General features: G+C 38.3%; 1 protein-coding gene across 6 annotated transcripts in view; it reads right to left on the reverse strand.

The window, feature by feature from the left end:
• MARCHF8 (membrane associated ring-CH-type finger 8) overlaps positions 1 to 23,417 on the reverse strand; it is a 121,743-nt gene that overhangs the window by 28,954 nt on the left and 69,372 nt on the right. The window contains exon 2 of one of the 6 annotated variants that reach the window (XM_075564161.1): positions 4,472 to 4,609. The exons of 4 other annotated variants lie outside the window; for them this stretch is intronic. In XM_075564161.1, coding sequence (XP_075420276.1) covers positions 4,472 to 4,474 — 3 coding nt within the window. In that variant the 5' untranslated portion in view covers positions 4,475 to 4,609. Of the gene's footprint in view, positions 1 to 4,471; positions 4,610 to 18,134; positions 18,320 to 23,417 lie in introns of those variants that run through there. One more of the 6 variants, XM_075564160.1, reaches the window with a different exon arrangement.

The following is a 23,417-nucleotide window of genomic DNA, read 5'->3' on the forward strand; positions in this document are numbered from 1 at the left end:
TATTTTGGTGAAAATTTTTCGTGTGCAGGGTGCAGTGTAGCAATGATGAAACATACAACTTTCCTCTAGTTCCTAAATGCTCCCGCCACCCCACTATCATGATCCCAATTCTCCCTTACAAATCTGGCTAGACCAAAGGATGTACACTGGTACAGATAGGAACACAGGGATGATCCCTTCTGGACCAGTGCTGAGAGTGGCAATATCAGGAAGGGTGGGGTAAAAAGGGAGAACTGATTACAGGAATCTACATATAACCTCCTCCCTGGGTGATGGACAACAGTAAAGTGGTGAAGGGAGATGTCAGACAGTGTAAGATATGACAAAATAATAATTTATAAATTATCAAGGGTTCATGAGGGAGGTGGGAGCGGGGAGGGAGGGAGGAAATGAGGAGCTGATGCCAGGGGCTTAAGTGGAGAGCAAATGTTCAGAGAATGATGAGGGTAACGAATGTTCAAATGTGCTTTACACAGCTGATATATGTATGGATTGTGAAAAGAATTGTATGAGCACCGAATAAAATTATTTTTCAAAAAGAAAATTTTCATGTAATAAACTCACCACAAAATAGACAAAAAATATAACTTCTGTACAAACGTCTTCCTTGAATTTATTTAAAGGGGCAGCAAGTTCCAAAATGTATAGACCTTTGGTAAAATTAGGCATGTCACCTCAAAAGATCATAGAAAAACCCAACTCCAAGTGCCCTTAGAAAAGTTTTGAACTCACTAAATTAACTTTTCAGTGCAGTATATACAGAAAATTTAGGCTAATTTGCTTTGATGTAAGCACTGTTTTAAGGCAAGAAAGCAAATTTAAAACTGCTGTGCTAAACTTCTCCTGTCACTCTGAACTCCTCTATTTCTCTTTTCAAGGTTGCTTCTTTTTATCCTTCATTTCTTACCTTTTTGATAATGTTTTGTCAGAAATCCCCTATTTTTTTTTCATGAGGAGAGGAAGATCAAGTAATGAGGCAAAACCAATAATTAAAATGTCATTCAAAGTGTCCAGGGATGGGGTGCAGGATGGGGATGAAGATGCCCTCTAGATTAAAGTGGACTTTCATCCATTGTTAAAGAATTTCCTGATATTTACAGAGATCCTCAAAAATTTTGTCAGGAATTAAAATTTTTGACAGTATCATGGACCAAGTCCAGCCAATATATGCAATTGATTACAGATATTAATGGGGCTATACAAAGGTAAACTACTGGCTTCATAGGTGCTTGGTGATACTGAGTTGGTTTTCACTCATAGTGATTCCATATTCAAGGTAACAAAATACTACTCAGTTCTGAGACATCTCATAATCATTGCCATGATTTAGCCCAATGCTGCAGCCATGATGTCAATCCACTTTTTCTCACTCTGCCAAGCACAATGTCCTTCTCTAGGTACTGGTCTCTCCTGCTAACATATCTGGAGTATTTTTTTTTTATGTTGAGGTATAGTGACACTGAAGTTTATACTGTACTCTTTGATTTTCACCAGTATATGTAATTTAAGTCCTCTTCATTTTCAGCAAGTCAGGTTGTGTTATCTATCGCAGGTTAATAACTGTGATAGTCTGGGCATTTTAGAGAAACAAATCCACAGAAACTCATGCATAGGATAAAGTTTATATAAAGGTTAAGTACACATCAAGAAAACATCCCAACCCAGTGCTGCCCAAGCCCACAAGTCCAACAATAACCCATATGTCCAACACCAATCCACAAAGTCCTCCTCCTTCTCACAAAACACATGCAATGATGCCAACTGCAGGAGGAAAGCCAAATCAGTGAATGTGTAAGCATCTCAGCATTCGCAGGGGTCTCCACACAGCTGCTCCAGCACCCAGGGCTGCATCAGGGTAAGTCCATGGGGCTTCTCCTTGGGGACATTTTGCAGAAAGTAAGCTTTGCCAGCTGGAGCAGGGAACTGGTAGGGCAGCTGCACCCTGGTCTGACCATCAGAAAGCAAGAGACCCAAGAACTAGAAAGGTGAGGCTCACCGAGCCATTTATCTTTCTGCTCTTCAATTAACCCCACATGTGTTTATTGGCCAGGTTGGCACAATAAACTTTAACTATATCAATAAGTCTTCCTCCCATCCTGATGCTGCATTCTTCTTAGAGTTCAGCTTCTTGGATTAAACTCAGGATACAAACTGAACAAGTATGGTAAAAGGATACAACCCCGACATCTCTTTTCTGATTCTGAACTATGAAGTGTTCCTTGTTCTGTTTGAATAACTTCCTCTTGGTCTATGTACAGATTCCACATGACACAATTAAGTGGTCTGAAATTCCTATTCTTCAGAAAGTTGTCCATAATTCCTTATAATTTACAGTCAAATACTTTTGCATGGTCAACAAATCACAGGTAATTAATTATCTTTGCTATTCTGTACTTTCAGACATGATTAATCTGACATCAGCAATGAGAAGTTTGTGCGACGTCCTCTTTTGATTCTGGCTCGGATTTTTTAGCAGTTCCTCACTGATGTACGATTGTAACTATTTTAAAATTATCTTCAATATGACATTACTGTGTGTAATATTAATGATTCTCTTTGATAACTTCCACATTCTGAAGGATCAGCTTTCTTTGGAAGGGATATAAATATGGATCTCTTCCAGTCTTTGTCTTCTAAATTTCTTGGTATAGATCAGTGGTTCTCAACCTTCCTAAAGCTGCCACCCTTTAATACAGTTCCTCATGTTGCGGTGACCCCCCTAACCATAGAATTATTTTCACTGCTACTGTTATGAATTGGGTGACCCCTGTGAAAGGGTCATTTGACCCCCAAAGGGATTGCAACCCCAGGTTGAGAACCGCTGGTATAAATAAATGAGCACTTCTAGAATTGGTTTCATTTGATTAAATATCTCAGTTGGTATTCTGTCAGTTCCTGTAGTCTTGTTTTAAACAAGGTCAGTGTAGCATGGACTTCTTCCTTCAATAGCATCTGCTCCTGATCATGCGATATCCTCTGGAAATGGTTGAATGCAGGCCAATTAATTTTGGAACAGTGCCTGTGTATTTCTTCCATCTTGTTTTGATGCTTTCTGCACCATTCAGCATTTTGCCCACGGACTCCTTCAACACTGCAACTCAAAGCTTCTTATTTTTTTCTCGTTATTTCAGCTTTTGGTTTCTAACTCCATGTCTTTGCACATTTCATTATAATATTTGTGTCCTGGGCAGCCTTGTGAAATCATCTGTTCTACTCAGGTAAGTAGCTTTAGCCATTTGCTTTAGCTACTCTATGTTCAAGAACAAGTTAGAGTCTTTTGTGACACCCATTGTGATCTTCTCTTTCCTTTCTTCTTCAGTGTGTGCTTTCTTCGTGTATTATGTCCTTGATACCATCCCACAGCTCTTCTGGGTTTTCGTCATTAGAGTTCACTATATCCAATCTGTTCTTAATGTCGTTTCTAAGTTCAAGTGGGATAAACTGGCTCCGTGAATTTGTTTTCATTTTCTTCAGCTTTAACTTGAAGCTGCACATGAGCAGCAATCAGTGCTCTGCCCCACTGTCGGAGGCTGGCCTACTTTTGGCTGATGATATTGTGGTTCTCCATCCCCACTTTCCACATATGTAGCCGATTTTATTACTATGTGTTCCATCTGTCGAGGGCAAAAGATAGTCATCATTTATGTTGTTGAAAGGGGGTATTAGTAGTAATTAAAGTCGTTGGCTTTTCAAAATTCTACCATGCAATCTCACATCATTTGAATCACACCAAGGCCACATTTTCTAGCTACTTATCCTTTTGCATTCAGATCACCAATAATTATTAATGTATTGTGATTGCATGTTTGATAAATTTCCAGCAGAAACTGAGAATCTTTCATTTCTACATCGTTGGCTGTAGTTGTTGGTGCATAAGTCTGAATAATATTCCTATTAAATAATCTTCCTCATGGAATCCAGGAACAGAACTGGGAATAGCGATACCAGAAGGGGAGGGAGAAGGTTGGGAGAGGAGGGGAGGAAGGTGGAACTGATCACAATGATTGACAAGTAACCACACACCCCTCCAGGGGGAAGAACAACAGAAACCATGGGGGAAGGGAGATAGCGGTTGGTGTGAGATATGAAAATAAAAATTTATATGTACAAATATGCCTGATACAATTGATGTATGGATTGTAATAAGAGTTGTAAGAGCCCCCAATAAAATGATCTTTTAATAAAAAAACAAAATTAAAAATAATCTTCATGTTGTCATTAGGTACTGACTCACAGTGATCCTATGTACAACAGAATCCTATGTACAACATACAACAGATCCTATGTACAACATTGTCTGGTCATGCGCCATCCTCATAATTGTTCCTATGCTTGAATTCACTGTGCCAATCTATCTTGTTGAAGTCTTTCCTCTATTTTACTTCCCCTCTAGGTTACCAAGCATGATATCCTTCACCAGGGACTTGTCTCTCTTGACAACATGTCCAAAGTACACGAGACCAAATCTCACCATGTATCCTTGCCTCTAAGGAGTATTCTGGCTGTACTTCTTCCAAGACAGATTTGTTTGTTCTTTTGACAGTCCATGGTACGACACTTGATCTTAGCCAAAAGGTACTTTCCATATTCTTCGCCAGCACCATAATTCCTACAAGATAGGCATCATTACAAACCCTGGTGTTGCAGTGGTTAAGCATTGGGCTGAGATCCGCAAGGTCAGTAGTTTGAAACCACCAGCCACTCCATGGGAGAAAGATAGTGTTTTCTACTCCAGCTAAGTCTCAGAAACTCACAAGGGCAATTCTCCCCTGTCCTATGAGTCGGCAAAAACTCGCTGGCAGTTTGAATTTTTAGAGGCATCAGTAAGAGCTCATTTTATAGAAAAGAAATTGAGTTTGGACATGGGCACATAACTACTCCACCAAAGAAGCAGGGATCCCCACCCAAACTGCAGGTTTATTTATTCATTTTTTGGTTCTTCAGTTTTTATATCCTTTCTGAAATTTTCATCTCTATTCCTTTTTGACTCATAAGTCTTCGTTTAGTTTCTGGCGGCTGCCAGTAATCCTTGATGCACCTTGTAGATGTACCTGCTTCTACTATCACATCACCTCTGTCTCCTTCTATGTGTCACTCTTTTTATAGGGCAGTACTGAGAAAAATTGATGTCCACCCTATTCTATGATGATGTTAGCATTACAGTCAAAAGGACAGATGAAAAGTTGTATTAACATAAGGAAGTGACATCAGATGGCAACTCAAATCAACAGAAGCAAATGAAGACAAAGAGAAATGGTAAATAAGGTTAATGATCACTACGTTGATTCCAACTCATGGAATCCTTATGGGGCAGAGTAGAATGCTTCATTAGGGTTTCTGAGTCTGCATATATTTCTGAAAGCAGACAGCTTCATCTTTTTCCAGCAGAGTGGCTGGTAAATTTGCATTGCCAACCTTGTGGCTAATTAAGCAACTGCACCACCAGGGCTAATTCAAGGTTAATAAAACAAACTCAAATCCTCTGTACTGTTATTGTCAAATACACTACATTTCTATATTACACTCCTGTAGATCTTATAAGAAATTTTTATTGCTACTAGGGTTCAAATTCATACATACACAGCTGACTGTTTCTGGCTCTTCTTCACCATTGATCATTGGCCAGAGTTACTTCAGAGCACTACTGTGTTAGCATGAGCCATATCCGTGCCAGGTTGCATTTCAATTCACCCAGCCAAACCCCTTACCGGCTGGCCCCTGGATAGCAAACTGTGGGCAGCTTGGCACAGACATCTTCAATATAAAAGTAATGCTTTTTGTCATTTATTAAAAAAAATCCTCTTGCTTTCTCATTCTTCAATATCCCTACCCCACACACTGTGGATACAGGTAAATACCAACCCCAACAAAGAAGCAGAAATCCCCAACAAGTTTTTGTTTTAACTCTTCAGTTTTAATATGATTGCCCTATGTTAATATTTATTTCTCTTTGATTCATGAGTCTTCTTTTTCAAAGCAGCCGCTCACCCACCCCTGTAGCTATGCATGCCTCCCTGGCAGACATGGGCAAACCAGACCTACCCCAAACAGGTGTTTTCCCTTTTATTTTTTTAAGCCAGGCTTTTCACTCTAGCTCCTGATGGCACAGACTCACCAACATTGATGCTGCCACAGCAACAGAACCACAACATTGACAAACCACTGGCAAAGGTATCAAAGGAAAAGAAAAAAACATAAAAATCGAGAATTATAAATGATGGGACGACATTACAACAGATCCACATGAAATTAAAACAAGAATAATATATTCCTACAAAAGACTGTACTCCAACCAGTTGGGTAATCAAGCAGAAATGAAAAAATATTGAGAAAGTTGTATTCTACACAAGTGTGTAGAATACATCAACAGACAATAAAAGAAGAGAAAATGTCACCAAGAACTTCCAACAAAAAAAGGCCTAGGATACGGTGGCTTCACAGGGGAATTCTACCAAGTATTCAGGAAAAAGTTGTCACCAATTCTACATAAACTATTCCAGAATATAGAAAGGGGGAGCAAAATCCTACACTCATTCTATTAAGTAAGCATAACTCTGATACAAAAACCAGGCAATGATCCCACAAAGACAGGAAAGTATAGATAAGTATGCCTTATGAACAGACTAAAAGTTCACAACAAAATTCTGTCCAATAGAATCCAACATTTCAAAAACATAATTCATAATGACCAACTTTCCAAAAATAATCAATATAATCCACCACATGAATAAGACAAAGAATTAAGAATCACATGATCATATAAAAAATGCAGAAAAGGCATTTGACAATATTCAACATTCATTTTTGATAAAAACATTCAAAAATAGGAATAGAAGGGCTATTCATCAACATAATAAAGGCCATATATGAAAATCCAATGGCCATCAGCTCAAGAGAGAATAACTGAAAGCATTGCTCCTGAAAATGAGAACTACAAAAAGATGCTCCCATCACCACTTTTATGCAACAACATTTGTGCGACTTAGAACCAAGAGATGGCAGAAAGAAATCAAGAGAAAACAACTGGGCAAAGAAAGAGTGAAACAATCACTAGTTACAAATGATTTAATATACAGAGAACATGAAGGAGTCTGCAAAAAGGTTATTGGAAATAATTTAGGGATTTGGTAAAGTAGCAGCACACAAGATAAACTAGCAGAAATTAACTGGATTCCTGTATAGGATGGAAGAGATTACCAAAAAAAATAAAACAGAGAAAAATACCATTTATAATAACTGCACAAAAATTTAAAAACTAGGAATAAGCCTAAACAAGAAACAAGAGAGTTATATTAAGAAAACTACAGAGGATAATTACAAGAAACCAAAGGATGCCCACACAAACAGAAGAATATCCCATATTCATGGATAAAACGACTTAAGACTGTGAAAAAGTCAACATTACCTAAAGCAATTTATAAATACAACATAATTTTGATCCAAATAACAGCTTTATAAGAATTGGAAAAACTAATTACTTACTTCATTTGGAAAGGAAAGAGACCCAGGATAAGCAAATAATTCCTTTAATAGAACTAAAAAGTAAGCATTGCATTACTGACCTCAAAATCTATTACACAGTATTCAAAACTGACTGTGGTATTGGTACAATGGTAGATACACAGACCAATGGAACAGAATAGAAAACCCAAAAGTTGATGCATCCATCTATAAAGCACCAGATTTTTGACAAAAGACCAAAAAAAGCAACAAAAAAAAAAAAAAACATTAAATGGGAAGCAGACATCCTCTTCAACAAGTAGTGCTGGAAATAGTGGATCTCCATTTGCAGAAGAATTAAACTGAACCCCTTTGTGGGCCCACAAAATGAACTCAAGATGGATTAGAGACCTAAATGTGAACTCCAGTGCTATCAGGATCTTCCATGAGAAAAGTGAGACAAGCTTACGGTCCTTACTGCAGGACACACACCCACCAAATATAATAGAGGAATTACACACAGTGGAAGACAAAATAGATAACAGACCTACTAAAAATAAAACATCTATGTACATCAAAAGACTTCATCAAATGAGTAAAATGATACACCACAGACTAGGAAAACAGTCGTTAACAAGGACACAACAGCAAGAGACAAATTATTAAAATCTACAGAAATCTGCAACACCTCAATATGCAAAAAAAAACAACCCAGTTGAAAAGTGAGCAAAAGACATGAATAGAGAGTTCACCAAAAATGACATCCAAATGGCTAACAAACACATGTAAAAATGCTCAGGATCACTAGCCATCTGGGAAATTCAAATCTAAACAATGGCATCACCTTATACCCACAATGACAGCAATTTTTTTAACAAAAGAACAACAGATGCTGGTGAGGATGTGTAGAGATTAGACTCCGTGTAAAATGTCATGTCCACATTGTAAACATGTACAATCACTGTAGAAAGCTATATGGCATTACATAAAACAACTGGGAATAGAAATACCATTGCTTTTCTTGTTAGGTGCCATTGATCCGGTTCTGACCCATAACGATCCTATACACAATAGAACAAAACATAGTACGGTCCAGCACTATCCCCACAATTGTTCCTATTTTTGAGTCCATTTTTGCAGCCACTGTATCAGTCCATCTTGTCAGGAGCTTTCCTTTTTTTGATGCCCCTCCACTTTAACAAGCATGATATCCTTTTCTCCAAGGACTGGTCTTTCCTGACAATATATCCAAAGTAAGTAAGATGAACTCTTTCCTCTAAGAAAAACACACTGGCCATACTTCTACCTAGATCTGTTTTTGCTGTTAGTCCACGGTACTTTCAAGTCTTCTCCAGCACCAAAATTCAAACACATCGATTCTACTATGGTCTTCTTATTCAGTGTCCCTCTTTCACATGTATATGAGATAATTGAAAATACCATGGCTTGAAATGTGGCGAAGAAAGCTGATGGTGCCCGGCTCTCAAAAGAGATAGCGTCTGGGGTCTTAAAGGCTTGAAGGTAATCAAGCGGCCATCTAGCTCAAAAGCAACAAAGCCCACATGGAAGAAGCACACCAGCTGGTGCGATCACGAGGTGTCGAAGGGATCAGGTAAAATCTTGCCATAGTGAATGAAGGGGGAAGTGCAGAGTGGAGATCCAAAGCCCATTTGTCGGCCACTGGAGATCCCCTTGCAGAGGGGTCTAGAGGAGGAGATGAGTCAGTCAGAGTGCGGTGTAGCACCGATGAAAAATACAGCTTTCCTCCAGTTCCTAAATGCTTCCTCCCTGCCAACTATCATGTTCCGAATTCTACCTTGCAAGTCTGGGTAGAGGAGAGGATGTATACTGGTGCAGATAGGAGTTGGAGGCACAGGGAATCCAGGCCGGATGATACCTTCAGGACCAGGGGTGTGAGTGGCGATACTGGGATGGTAGAGGGTGAATGGGTTGGAAAGAGGGAACCGATTACAAGGATCTACATGTGACCTCCTCACTGGGGGATGGACAACAGAAAGGGGGCGAAGGGAGACGTCAGACTGGGCAAGATATGACAAAATAATAATTTATAAATCATCAAGGGCTCATGAGGGAGGGGGGAGCGAGAGGGAGGGGAAAAAAAAGAGGACCCGATGCCAAGGGCTTAAGTGGAGAGCAAATGCTTTGAAAATGATGAGGGCAATGGATGTATAGATGTGCTTTACACAATTGATGTATGTATGGATTATGATAAGAGTTGTATAAGCCCCTAATAAAATGTTAAAAAGAAAGAAAATACCATGGCTTGAGTCAGGTGCACTTCAATCCTCAAAGTAAAATCCTTACTTTTCAAAACTCTAAAGAAGTCATGTGCAAAAGATTTAATTAATCTTTTGATCTCTTGACTGGAGCTTCCATGAACATTGATTGTGGATCCATGTAAGGCAAAATCCTTGAAAACTTCAACCTTTCCTCAATTTATCATGATTTATCTATCGGTCCAGTTATGAGAATTTTGTTCTTCTTGACATTGAGTCATAATCCACAATGACTCATAATACAATCCTTGATCTTCATCAGCAAGTGCTTTAAGTTTTCCTTACTTTCAGCAAGCAAGGTTGTGTCAGCTGCATATCACAGGTTGTAAATAAGCCTTCCTCTATGTCACATTCGTCATATAATTCAGCTTCTCAGATGATATGTTCAGCATACAGATTGAATAAGTACACCTTTCCTGATTTAAACCATACAGTATTTGCTTGTTCTGTTCCACATGACATAGTTGGTATACTTCTGCTTTGTATTTCCCCTAATGAAATGAGAGATACAACATGAACACACGTGTGTTCTCCTATTTTAATCAAAGCACAGTTCACAATAGCAAGAGGCTGGAAAAAGCCCAAATACCCATCAGTAGAAGAATGGATACATACACACAATTCTGGTACATACACAATGGAACACTATGTATCATTATAAAAAACAAAAGTGATGAAGCCATGAACCATCTCGTGATGTGGATGGACCATGAAACCATTATACTGAATGAAGTTAGTCAATCACAAAAGGGCAAATATTGTATGAGTCCACTGCTATAAGGATAAACATCAAGACAATGCAGGTTTTTGTTTTAAGGTTATGTAATCTTCTAATCTGGTCTCCTAAGGTAGTAAGTCTACCTAACACCCATGAATCATATTCCACCCCCCTATTTATATATCCTTAAAAATCACTAGAAGAGAGGACTCAACTCAGCTGGGGTCAGTTTCTCAGGGTGAGGGAAGATAAAGATTAATCAATCCCTTCCATAGAATACTGCTCTACTGTCACCCAAATCAACAGACACTCCAGAGTGATTAGCACGTCTCACTGGAAATTCAAGTTGAAGAGGGGAAGGGCATGCCTGTTTTAGAGAAGGCAAATGTACTTCTGTTGGCAGGTAAACCAGTTGGGGGCAACTTCCCATTGGGAAATATGCCTAACACTACTTATATCGACCCCAAGGGGAGAATACACCCAATATCATGCTCCTACTTGGACATTTTTTTAGCTAGTCTCTAGCCAGACCATAGTGACCTATAGACAACTGGGACTTTAAACTTTCAAGGTGCACAGCAGCCTTCACAGGCCACACTAGAAGACCTCAACTTGGAAACTGCCCCCCCTAAGCGAACTGGCCTTTACCTTAAACTCATCTGTAGTAGATTTAAGGCACTGAAATACTCCCTTGAATTTAAGGCTGAAATGCCCTCCTCTGAGAAGAAGCAGATGACTGCTAGCCTAAGATATTAGAGTCAGTGGTAAGGATTTTGGTTTGGATTTCTTCCTTTGAGGTTGCCCAATGTATGCTAGGTGGGGAGTACTATATACATATGATTTTAATGCTCGCTTTGCTTGCTTTTATAGGCGCCCTAGTGACTTTGTGGTTATGTGTTGTGTTGTTAACTGCAAGATCAGCCATTCAAAACCACCAGTCACTCCTTGAGAAAAAGACAGGGCTTTCTAACTCCAGTAAAGAGTTAGTTTCAAACTCACCAGGGCAGTTCTACTCTGTCCTATAGGGTCGCCAGAAGGCAGCAATGATTCTTTGGCATTTAGTTCTTTTTGACATATGTTAGTCTAGCAGGCACAGTTTCACTTTTGTGAGTGTTATTAAAAGTTTTGCCCTTGGAGAGCAAATGCCTTGAGAATGATTGGGGCAGGGAATGTATGGATGTGCTTTATACAATTGATGTATGTATATGTATGGATTGTGGTAAGAGTTGTATGAGTCCCTAATAAAATGTAAAAGAAGAAAAGAGAAAAAAATGATTAGGGCAAAGACTGTACAGATGTGCTTTATACAATTGATGTATGTATATATATGAACTGTGAAAAGAATTGTATGAGCCCCAATAAATTGTTAAAATTAAAAAAAAAAAAAGTTTTGCCCTATCCCCAACCCTCAATATTTGTATTACTAGTGCCCAGTCACTTAAACTTTAATATGTACAATTCAACAATTCATGAACTGTGATTAAAAACATGTATAATTTCATTTTCTCAACTGTGGTTTTAATTCTACATCATTGGCTAACCTAATGATACTATCAACAGAATTACCCTATGCCCCATAGGGAAGATTTATTATGTTCTCCAATAAAATTATAAGGGTATCCCTCAAATGAACCAGGGAGATATGTCAATCATAGCTATATTGAGTAGGCTTTAGGCTCACACTTAATTGCACACCTAATATAAGAACAACTAGTTCTTATGACATGGCCTTACTAAATACCTTAATAAAGAAATCATTAATGCTATGGGTGCTATAGCAAAGTGTGGTGAAAAAAACAGGTAGTATTCAGCTATCAAAAAAAATAGTACCTCACTCCTGTGTTATGCAGAATTTTCACATACGATTTCAGAACAAGAAAAAAATATTTTAATGATTTTTTTATGTTGTTGAAAACTTTTCATGGCTTGGAAGGTTTTCAAATCTGTACCTATCAGAATAAAACAATGTATTGTTTTCTACTGCTTTTAGGATTAACGAATAGACACTATGAGAACAAACAAACAAAAAAAAGCAGAAAATAAATATACAGGAAACAAATAAAGTAAATAAAGAACTAATAAAATAATGAAAATATTTTTTTAAATCGTATTTAGGGTTGAAAGGCTTGTCTTTACACAAGTGGTCATCTAAGCGAGCCATCAACTAAGTCCACAAGGAAGAAGCACACCAGCCTGTGGTCCAAGAATTATAAATAATAAAACCTGAATCAGGAGTAGTGAATGGTATTAGGGCTTGAATTCTGAGCAGGCAGTTTCAGATGACAGTGGCAGCCTAAAGCCATTCGCAGGATCCCCATGTGTATTAAGCCTCTGATGAATCCACTCTGATCATAGCAATAGCCTTGCTAGCAGACAGAGAACATTGTAAAATCAATTATGATAGACGAAATTATGTTAAAAGGTAACACTTTATTATCTCATCTCTGTTTTGACCAATTTTAATGTTTTTCTCGTTTTGTGGGATTTGATTTGGGGAGGGGGGAGTCCTTGTTAGGTTGTTTTTTGTTTAATTTATTTTTGTAAGATTTTCTATATCTAAAATCCAGGCTAGGTAAGTCTACAGAGATAATAACTGGACTAATAATTATCTGGATACATGGCAGGAGAGATTTAGGGGAAATAGGGCACTAACAACAATAATTATAAGAAAGAAGGAAATGTTCTGAAAATAATTGTGATGATTTCACATCTCTTAATATGACTGAACTACTGAATCGTACGTGAATTATATTCCAAATAATAAAAATGAGTTGAGAAAGTGAAAGAAAAAAACTGAAAAAGGGAGATTGTAACCTCCAGAGTAGATTGCAGCTCAAAGTTCTTAGAGAAAACCTAAATCCTCACAACTGAACATCAAGAGAAAAGACTGATGTTGTCAAAGATTTCATTTTGCTTGTATCCAAAAATCAATGCCCATAAAAGCAGCAGTCAACCAACTAAACAGCATGTTTAATTAGGCAAATCTGCCCAGTGTTGAACAGCAAAGATGTCACATTGAGAACTAAAGTGCACCTGACCCAAGCCATGGTGCTTTCAATCACACTTCACATGAATGTGAAAGTTTGACAGTAAATAAAGAAGGCCACCAAAGAATTGATGCATTTGAATTATGGTTTTGGTGCAGAATCTTGAAAGTACAATAAATTGCCAGAAGAACACACTGCCTTGGAAAAGGTACTGCCAGAATATTCCTTAGAAGTGAGAATGGCATGAATTGTACCATATACTTTGGACATGTTATCAGGAATGACTAGACCCTGTAATAGGACATCATGCTTGGTAACACAGAGGTCAGCACAAAAGAGGAAGGCCCTCCAGGAGATAAATTGACACAGTGGTTGAAACAATAGGCTTAAACATCATAATCTTGAGGATGGCACAAGCCTGGGGAGGTTTTTATTTTGTTGTGCATACAGTCTATATGAATTGGAACCAACCTGACAGCTCCTAACAATTTCTTACTTATCAACTATCTAGTTAGCCAACATTTTGCATTTACAACATTAAAAAGTTACGATCTGATTATCTTGCACATTAACAACATACATTTGGTAGTGAAGGAATGCTGAGGTGCAAGGTAAGCAGTAACTCTGTGTGCGATGATTAAAGTTAGGTGTCAACGTCTGGGCTTACTTCATAAATATAAAGGTCTAAGTTGGCAATTGCAGAGTGATGTAGTTATCTTCCATTTTGTGGTCCTATTTTCACATAGCCACTTGGACTTTGGAGCCTAGCAATGTAAGTGAAAAGGTAATACACATGCTTCTTTAGTTTTGATCCTTTAGAGCAGTAGTTCTCAACCTGTGGGGTGGCGACCCCTTCGGGGGTCAAACGACCCTTTCACAGGGTCACCTGATTCATAACAGTAGCAAAATTAGTTATGAAGTAGTAACAAAAATAATTTTATGGTTGGGGGGTCACCAAAACATGAAGACCTGTATTAAAGGGTTGTGACATTAGGAAGTTGAGAACCACTGCTTTAGAGAACCAAGCCTCAGACAATTCCATTACAAATTTGTGAAGCTATGATATTCCTTAGAACCAGTTATAACTTCTGCTTCAATCCCTCTTATCACATGGGTAAATAAAATTATTTAATATTTTTATATCTGTGAGAGTAATGATTTGATCTTTTCCTGAAAATTATCATTTTTGCTAGTTTGTCTCTTTTTCAAGCTAATTTAACTTACAGTATGCAGCTGACACAACCTTGCTGTCTGAAACTGGGGAGGACTTGAAGCACTTGCTGATGAAAATCAAAGACTGTAGCCTTCAGTGTGGATACAACTCAATGTACAGAAAACCAAAATCCTCACAACCGGACCGAAAGGTACCATCACAATAAATAGAGAAAAGGTTGAAGTTGTCAAGGATTTTGTCTTACTTGGATCCCCAATCAATGCTCATGGAAGCAGTAGTCAAGAGATCAAAAGATGTACGTACTACATTAGGTAAATTTGCTGCTTAAGATCTGTTCAGACTACTGAAGGGCAAGGATGTTACTTTTAGGACTAGGGTGCGCATGACCCCAGGTGTAGATGTGAGAGTTGGACATTGAATAAGGAAGATCACAGAAGAATTGATACATTTGAACGGTGGTGCTGGAAAGAAAAGTAAAAGTACCATGGACTGCTGTCTTGGAAGAAATTAGGCCAGAGCACTCCTTGGAGGCAAAGATGGCAAGACTTCGTGTTACATATTTTGGACATATTGTCAGAAGAGATCAGTCCCTGGAGAAGGACATCATGTCTGGTAAAGTGGAGGGGAGGTGAAAAGGAGAAAGGCCCCTGTCAAGATGGATCGACACATCGATGGGTTCAGGCATAGGAACAATTGTGAAGAGGGTGCTGGACCATGCCGTGTTTTGTTTGGTTGTACAGAGGGGTCACTATGGGTCAGAGCCAACTCGATGCACACAACCTAATAACTATAACAGCTTTTTTGGGGGGTGGGGGGAGTGACAGGGTGGAGTGGTAAGATACAAGGCTGCAATTTACCTTTATAATCACTGTAAAGTGACATTTATTGCATTTATCACTCTTATTCAGTTCTATAACATTATTATCACCCAAAAAGGAAAATTCCATATCCCAAAAGCAGCCACTCTGCTTCCCCCAAATTCCCACTCTCTGGCATGTATTAATTTGTTTCAGTCTCTGGATTTGCCTATTCTGGACAGTTCATATAAATGGAATCATGTAATACGTAGCCTTTCAATCTAGCTTCTTTCATTTAGCATAACATTTTCAAGGTTATTCCATGTTACAGGGTGTATCACTATTTTATTTTTTCTATGACTAAATAATGTTCTATTGCCTGAATATACCACATTTTTTGTATCCATTCCAAAAGCGATATACATTTGTGCTATTTTCACCTTTTAGCTACTGTGGCTTACTAGCCACTGCTTTGATGATCATTCAAGTACCAGTTTTTGTCTAAACACTATCTACCTAGGGGCACTGTACCATTTTACAGTATAATAAGCAATGTATACAGGTTCCTATTTCTTCACACGCTCACCAACACTTGTCTCGATATTTTATTATAATCATCTCAGTGGGTGTAAAGTAGTAATTTCAATGTGGGTTTGATCTCCTCTTCTGGAAAGCTTCCAGTTATAAGATGACAGTGTAGAATTTAAACCCAGGGCTGGGGGAATTTCAGGCCTACGATTTCTCCTAGTATAGTTGTTCTTGGATCCTATCCTCAGTGAATTGAAGGAGAGAAAATTGGACACCCTCTAGAATCCTGACCCGAGGAGCAGGGTAAGGAAAGATAAAGTGGGAGGGCATCATGGTAGAGTTTACCTATAAATTTATTTATAAATTATAAAACACAGTAGACTAGAAACTAGAATGATTCCGTTTATAGGTACTTTAAGTAGTTTGAAATTTTATTTTTAAAGTACCACTTTATTTAGATTAAAAAAACCAAAATCTCAAAATTATCAACCTTCTAATATATATGCAAATATGTATAATAAAATACAATTTTAAATATTGTTTTATGTGGGAAAGATAATTCAGAAAAATATATATAATGTACATGTATCTTAAATAAAAAAAAACTAGAGGTAGTTTTCTGGAAAAATTAAAATGGCACAAAGCATTATCTTTGTCAGAAACTCAAATTTCAAATGAAGTTTGTAATGACAAATCTAGTCATTACAATTTTAAATCAAGAAAAAAAATGAAGTCATAAAGATTAAGGAAGGGAAGCCTATAATGTACACAACTATAATTTTACAAATGGGTATTTATTTAAATTAATGTAAAGTGTAATCAGTAATTGACATGAATAAAATAATTCAGTCCCAATTCATAGTAAAGTTATTATCTGTTTTTATTTTACTTTCAGGTGGCAGCTCTGTGGTACAGTAATTAAAGCCTAGGCTGCTAACCAAAAGGTTCAAACCCACAAGTCACTGCATGGGAGAAAGATGTAGCACGCTACTTTCCTACAGATTTACAGTTTGGAAATCCTATCAGACAATTGTATTTTACACTATTGGGTTACTATGACTCCACGGGAACTGACTCCATGGCACTAGGTGAAATAAAAGAACAAGTAACTAGAAAATAAATGACACAAGCAAACTCATGATCCTAAAATCTCACCACTTGCTCTTGCTCCATTTATCTACAGTCTGAATTCCAACTTTGTCCCGTATGAAGTGGGATTGTGTAGAGGAAAGCAGGCAGCAGAGATGATTCTTTTGGTTCCTCTGAATTCTAAAACACTATGCGTCTAGGGAGCATGTTTTCTCTTGCTAATTTCCCTCAGAATCACACATAACTTGTTGAAAACTTTCCCTTGAATTTAAGAATAAATGGGCTCATAGTTTCAAAAACCTTTCTGACATAAGCTGCTGCTAAACAAACTGCTTTTTTAAAATGTTATATGCATGATATGATGGGTTGTGTGCTGTCAGGTTGTACCAAATTTAGCCCAGACGCCTTGTTTCTTTGGTTCTGCCTTCAATATTTTTGTCTCCACAGCTCAAAGGCATTGTCTCAGCAAAGCACACTGTCTAGAGACAGGATGTATAGGAAACAAATCAGAGGATGCATTAAGAACATCCCTGCTAAATGAAATGACAGTCTTTTACACACACATGCATGTACACACAAGAACACAGTAAATAATGGTAGCAAACAGAACAGAGAACTATTGTTACTATCCCACTTTTAAATCATTTTTTCCATCCTATGAAAAGTAAAAACGCTCCAAACAAAAGAATTAAGGTGGCTTCTGAGGCCTACAGCTAGGCTCAAATTACCAACTAAAGTGTCATTCTTTGGATTTTCCGGTCATAATTATATGATTTAAAATTACATCAGCAATATTATTTCAATTAAAAAGGCATTTTTGATAGCAAGGATAGGAGGGTATCATGGAAAATGCCATGCGATAGTTTACATATTTAATGGTTATAGGCTAGTGATTAATACTATTTACAGTCTCAAGGGTCAGCTTTGTCAGAAACATAATATATCGTCACAATGAAACTGAACTGGCCAGTTTCTCTGGTTGGGAATCCAACAGCAAGGTACTCTTCAACATCTGTCAAGTTCTAGGCACACTAGTTCAAAAAAGGCTAATGGCACCCCTAAATTAAATGAGCGTCACTGCTGCTGGCAAGGCACTTCTCTTACCTGGAGCTTCATTTTCCAGGAAGAATGTGTCCGCCTGCCCTGGCTGTAGCTCGCACCCACAGCATGATTTCATCAGCCACTCGGGCTAGGCCCTGCTGCACGGCAGCAGAGGCTCCACAGCAGCCTGAAGAAGCAGTGTAGCTGGGCTTGTGAGAGCTTGCCGAAGCCCCGAGCACAGCACTCCTGTGATCAAACTGGACTAACTACTTCCTCCAGCTGATTTCCAAAGAAAGAGGTTATGAATGAATAATTCATGACAAGTCCATTCCAGAATCCAATTTCCTTTCTGTTCCAGTTTCCCCATAGTAATTTATGATATACTGCACCATATTTGCTGCCATGAAAGAAACAAAGTGCAGTTCTCCATTTGAGAGTAAATGCTACTAGATGTTTGCTCTTCTTTCATTCTCACCCAGACTTAGTGGAGCGGTGGTCCCTACACACACACACACACACACACACACACACACACACACACACACACAGTGGAGCGGTGGCCCCTACACACACACACACACACACACACACACACACACACACACATCACCCCCCTCCCAACCATGCATGTCTGCTAGAAGAACAGCAATCACACATTTTAGTCCTCTGTAGAAAACCTGTCCTACGTGGTGGGTACTGGCTGTAGGAAAGCAGCAAGGTTACTTCTTGCAAACAGAAGAAAGCTATCACATGATGGGGGAGGGGACAGCTTTGAACATCAATGCCAGGAAGCAAATTGCTTCAAAGGGGAATTTTCCAAGTCTCTTAGGCTATAAATAAATTTAACTCATTGGTATCCTTCTCTGAAAAAACATAAACATTTGTTTTGACTGCTCTGTTGATGCTTGCACATTTCCTATGTAGATATCTAAAGCCATGTTCTGCAACTAAAAACTTACTTCCGAAGACATAAATTGAAAAACTGAATGTTCTTATCCCTTTGAGGAAGCCCAAACATGGATAATGCTCTCCACTTGTTCTCTACACCTATCATATTCATCTTTGTAACTGCTCCGATCTGTTTCTTTTATTTTTCAAACAAACAGGCAAAATTTTATTGAGTTTTTGCTCTGTTTCTTTTTCCTCTACATTTCTGTGGATACTTCAAGTCTTCACTCTTGTGGGTTCATTTTCCACCATGCCTATTCAGCTTGTAACTGCTTCTGTCTGTTGGTTCTACAATTGGTTCTCTGTGTCTAAAGTGCTGTATTTTCCCTTTCAACTTTTTGTTATTTTATCATTTCTGATATTCTAATTTATAAAATTCAAGTTCTTAATAAGTTATTCCTCAGTACTCAGGAAATTTTTTAAGGGAGATAATTACTTCTTCCAGAAAATAGTTTTCATTCTTCCTACACACACAACGAATCTCCTTTTAGTCCTTTCTGGCACTGTGTGTGCAGTCACCATGCCATTTCCCATCTGCCCCTGTTCATCGCAGAAAGTTCTCACTAGACCTCCTGGATGTGGGGCTGCACAGGCGAGGTGAATTTACCCCAGACTCCCTTCCCATCAAACTGAATTATAACCTGACACTGCATTACAGCAGCTTTCTGCAGGGTGGAGGAAGGAGACACATGGAATGTGGACTTCCATCATAGAGCTGGGACAATAGCAGCTTTCCTTGGAAGCCCAAACTCACCTCCCACGTTGGGTACATTCTTTTTTCCCCACAGCATTCTTTAATTCAATCAGTAGCCTAGGAGATTTCATTTCCATCAGAGTCTGCTCAGAGTTTCCTCAAAAACTAAAAACAGAAGTTCCTTATAACACACAGTAATCTAATTGCTAGGCATATACCCACTTAAACACAGCGACACAGACATGTACACCAATGCTCATTACAGCTCTACACACAACAGCCAATAGATAGAAACAACGTAAATTCCTATCAACAGAATAGATTAACAACATGATACATAAACGACAACATATGATACATAAATGTATGTTTACATATACATACAAAAATATTTACCCAATTAAAAAGTAAAAAAAAGGAAGAGTGATATATATATATACAATGGAATACTATTTAGCCATAAAGAGATATGAAGTCCTGAAAACATCCCTCCAAAATGGATGGAGCCTGAAGACATTCTGTTGCATGAACAAAGCCAATTATAAAAGAGCAAATTCAGGGAGCTTCATAAAGTTCATGGTAAAATTCTAATACCATTTTTCCATGAACTTTTTGAAGACTCCTTGTATTTTATGACTTCATCTACATAAGTAAATGTACAGAAACAAAATTTAATGGTTACCAGGGGAAAGGGAAGTTTTTGCTTATGGAGCACACTGGTGATATTGCGTTTTACATGTTGGGCTACTAACCACAAGGTCAGCAGTTCAAGCCCATAAGCAACTCCTCAGAAGGATAAGACTTTCTGCTCCTATGAAGATTCATAGCCTCAGAAACGCACAGGGCCAGTTCAACTCTGTCCTATAGCATTGTTATGAGTCAGAATTGACTTGATGACAGTAAGTTTTATGACAAATAACTCCACAGGTGATCAGTGTAACTGCTGCTTCTATGTTTTACATCTCCAAAAAGTTACATTAACAAATGTATGATACACGAGGAGGACTTCAACAGGTCGTGGAAACTGGAATTAAGAGATAATGGGATTTTTTTCTATAAAGGCCCTTGTCTAATACACACACACACACACACACACACACACCAGAGCAGCTGCAGAAGCTGGTATGTACAGCTGAACACAGTTCATACAACTCAATTTCTTAATCTGGAGGGCTGGGGGCATGGTTCACAGGACATCCCAGGTAACTGACCAGCAATAACATTTTTAGTGCACATGCTCTGCCTCCTATTTCACTGCATTGTTCCTGGGTTCTTAAAAGCTTGCAAGCAGTTACCTAAGGTACAATAATAATTGGTCTCTATTTGCCTGGAGCAGCAGCAGAAGAGGAAGTCAAGAAATACAATGCGGGCCTAATTATATCCATGAACAAATGTCTCTTTTGCAATGATACCAGAACTGGATGGTATATGGCTACCATTACTAAACATTCTGAATTGAGGTTCTATACAGAAGTCCTGATAAAAAGGACGGTAACTGTGGATCAAAATTCCAAATTCCTATTTTTGAACCCATTAATGCTGGATTGACCTCCAAAACTGTTGCCCTGAAATAATATTTGAAACTTAGAGAGAGAGAGAATATAAAGTTTTCGTTAGCTTATCTAGTAAAAAAAGAAAAATGTATGCCTTGAATATTGTGCTTTTTAAAAAAACTATCTATAAGTGCTCAAACTGACAGTAGCAGCTTGAAAGGTTACTTAGGAATCTGAGGGGGCAGTGAATTCATATTAATAAGGGAAGAATAACTCAGTAAATGAAGGAAAAATGGTTGCACAACTTGAGAAATATAATCAATATCACATACTTGTAGAAATTGTTGACTTGGTGTATGTTTTACTGTGTATACTTATAACAACTATAAAAATAGTGTCCACCCAGGATGTCTTCTTTGTAGTCAGTCCTTTTCCTCCAAAGCATGGCAACCTTTCCCCATACGTGAAGAGGGAAAGAGCCCTGTCATCTGGTTCACAATGCTCCCCTATTCTACTTCCTGTTCTCAAAGAACACTTGCTTTATGCGCAGCGCTGGAGTTTATTACGATTTTGTCTGCATTCTTTACTTTTCTCCCAGCCTGCACATGCCAAAATCCCTAGTATGCTTTCCTTCCTCATAGGAGAGTAGGCACAGACGAGCTCCCATCTCCTAGAGGCACTGTTCGGCCAGGACTGCCCATACTCACTGTCTTCCCTAAGACCATTTAGAGATTTTTCAGTATTTTTCTTACTTCCACTGTTCCCTGTTAGAGCTACTGCATAGTACCAAATTAGAAGACAGAGCCCATGCCAAGCCCTCTGATTTCTTGGAAACACCTCTCTCACACACAATGATCACCCTTTTTTGGATCACCCTTTTCTGACGGGGGAGAGAGGTTCTGAATTTGTTGTTGGTATATGAGTATTTCTGCTGGAATTCCAGGGTGGGACAAATGGCTAGCCAAAAGGTGATATAAAAGAAAGGTCTGCCTTTAGAACTACTTCTAAAAAAGCAGCCATTGAAAACCCTTGAAGCTGTATGAGCCCCTAATAAAATGATTTTTTTAAAAAGAAAACACTTGAAGTTCTATTTTGACACACACAGGGTCGTCATGGGTTGGAATCAACTTGACAGAAACTGGTTTTGGTATTGCCCATTTTCATCTTTTTTCTGTTCAGATGATTAAAAAATGAAACCAAACCAAATCTACTGGCATCAATTTAATTTCAACTCAACAACAACCCCTTCCAGGGTTTCAGATGTAAATCTTTATAGGAGCAGATGTGGATAAGGCCTTGTACAGCTATGAATGCTCCTAACAATCATTAACAATAGAGAAAAACCTGCTTTTGGATATACCAGACAATCTAGATTGTACAGCATCTTGACAGCTGCAGCCTGCCCTCTCCATCTGTGAGCACCCTTTTATGTGCAAGTAAATCCTATTCTTGTTTAAAACAGGTGAAGTTGATTATTCTATGGTTTGTAGTTGAAAGTATCCTGAGAGCACTTAGACTACATTCTTGAGACATGTCACCTGTACATGCTGTGCGTATACTTAAAATTAATGTGAAATTTCAATTATTAAGAATCACATAGGAAAACCAGTTATTCTCCGAGATGTAAAAGTCATCCATTGCAACCCATCCAGGAGTCTGACTCCTATAAATTGCAGCCAAGAGTTCACACTACTCCATTAACATCTCTTCTACGACCATATCTCTGCAGAGAGCTTTCTAGTCTAAGAAAAACAAATCCATATTACTGTCAGGCTCATCCTTTAGCCTGAGGCTTCCAAAGTAATGGTTTTAAAAGCAAATAAAAATGAGATTAGTTTCTCTGCTGTCTACATAATTGCCATCTAATCCTTAACTAATCTTCTTTTCAGGTATCCTTGTACTCTAGCTTTGAAATTCCCATTGACAGGCCCATTCTTGGAGACTTTAAACTCAACATGTGTAACGCTAAAGGTATTTCTGCAACGAGTAGCCTCTCTGGAGGCTGTTACAACATGTAAGGGTCTTGCAACATACCCCAAATGTCTCACAAAAAAAATTCAGATTCCTCTTGGAGGTCTGAGGACCAGGTTTTCATAAGCGCTTTGAAACAGGTAAGGCAATGACTGTAGGAGCATCCATTCAACTTTCCTAAAAACTCGGCTTCAATATTGTACTATACTAAGATCCCAATGAAATGTAGAAAAAGAATCC

This window comes from Tenrec ecaudatus, chromosome 12 (genome assembly GCF_050624435.1).
Source record: "Tenrec ecaudatus isolate mTenEca1 chromosome 12, mTenEca1.hap1, whole genome shotgun sequence".
In the NCBI taxonomy this organism is placed as follows: domain Eukaryota; kingdom Metazoa; phylum Chordata; class Mammalia; order Afrosoricida; family Tenrecidae; genus Tenrec; species Tenrec ecaudatus.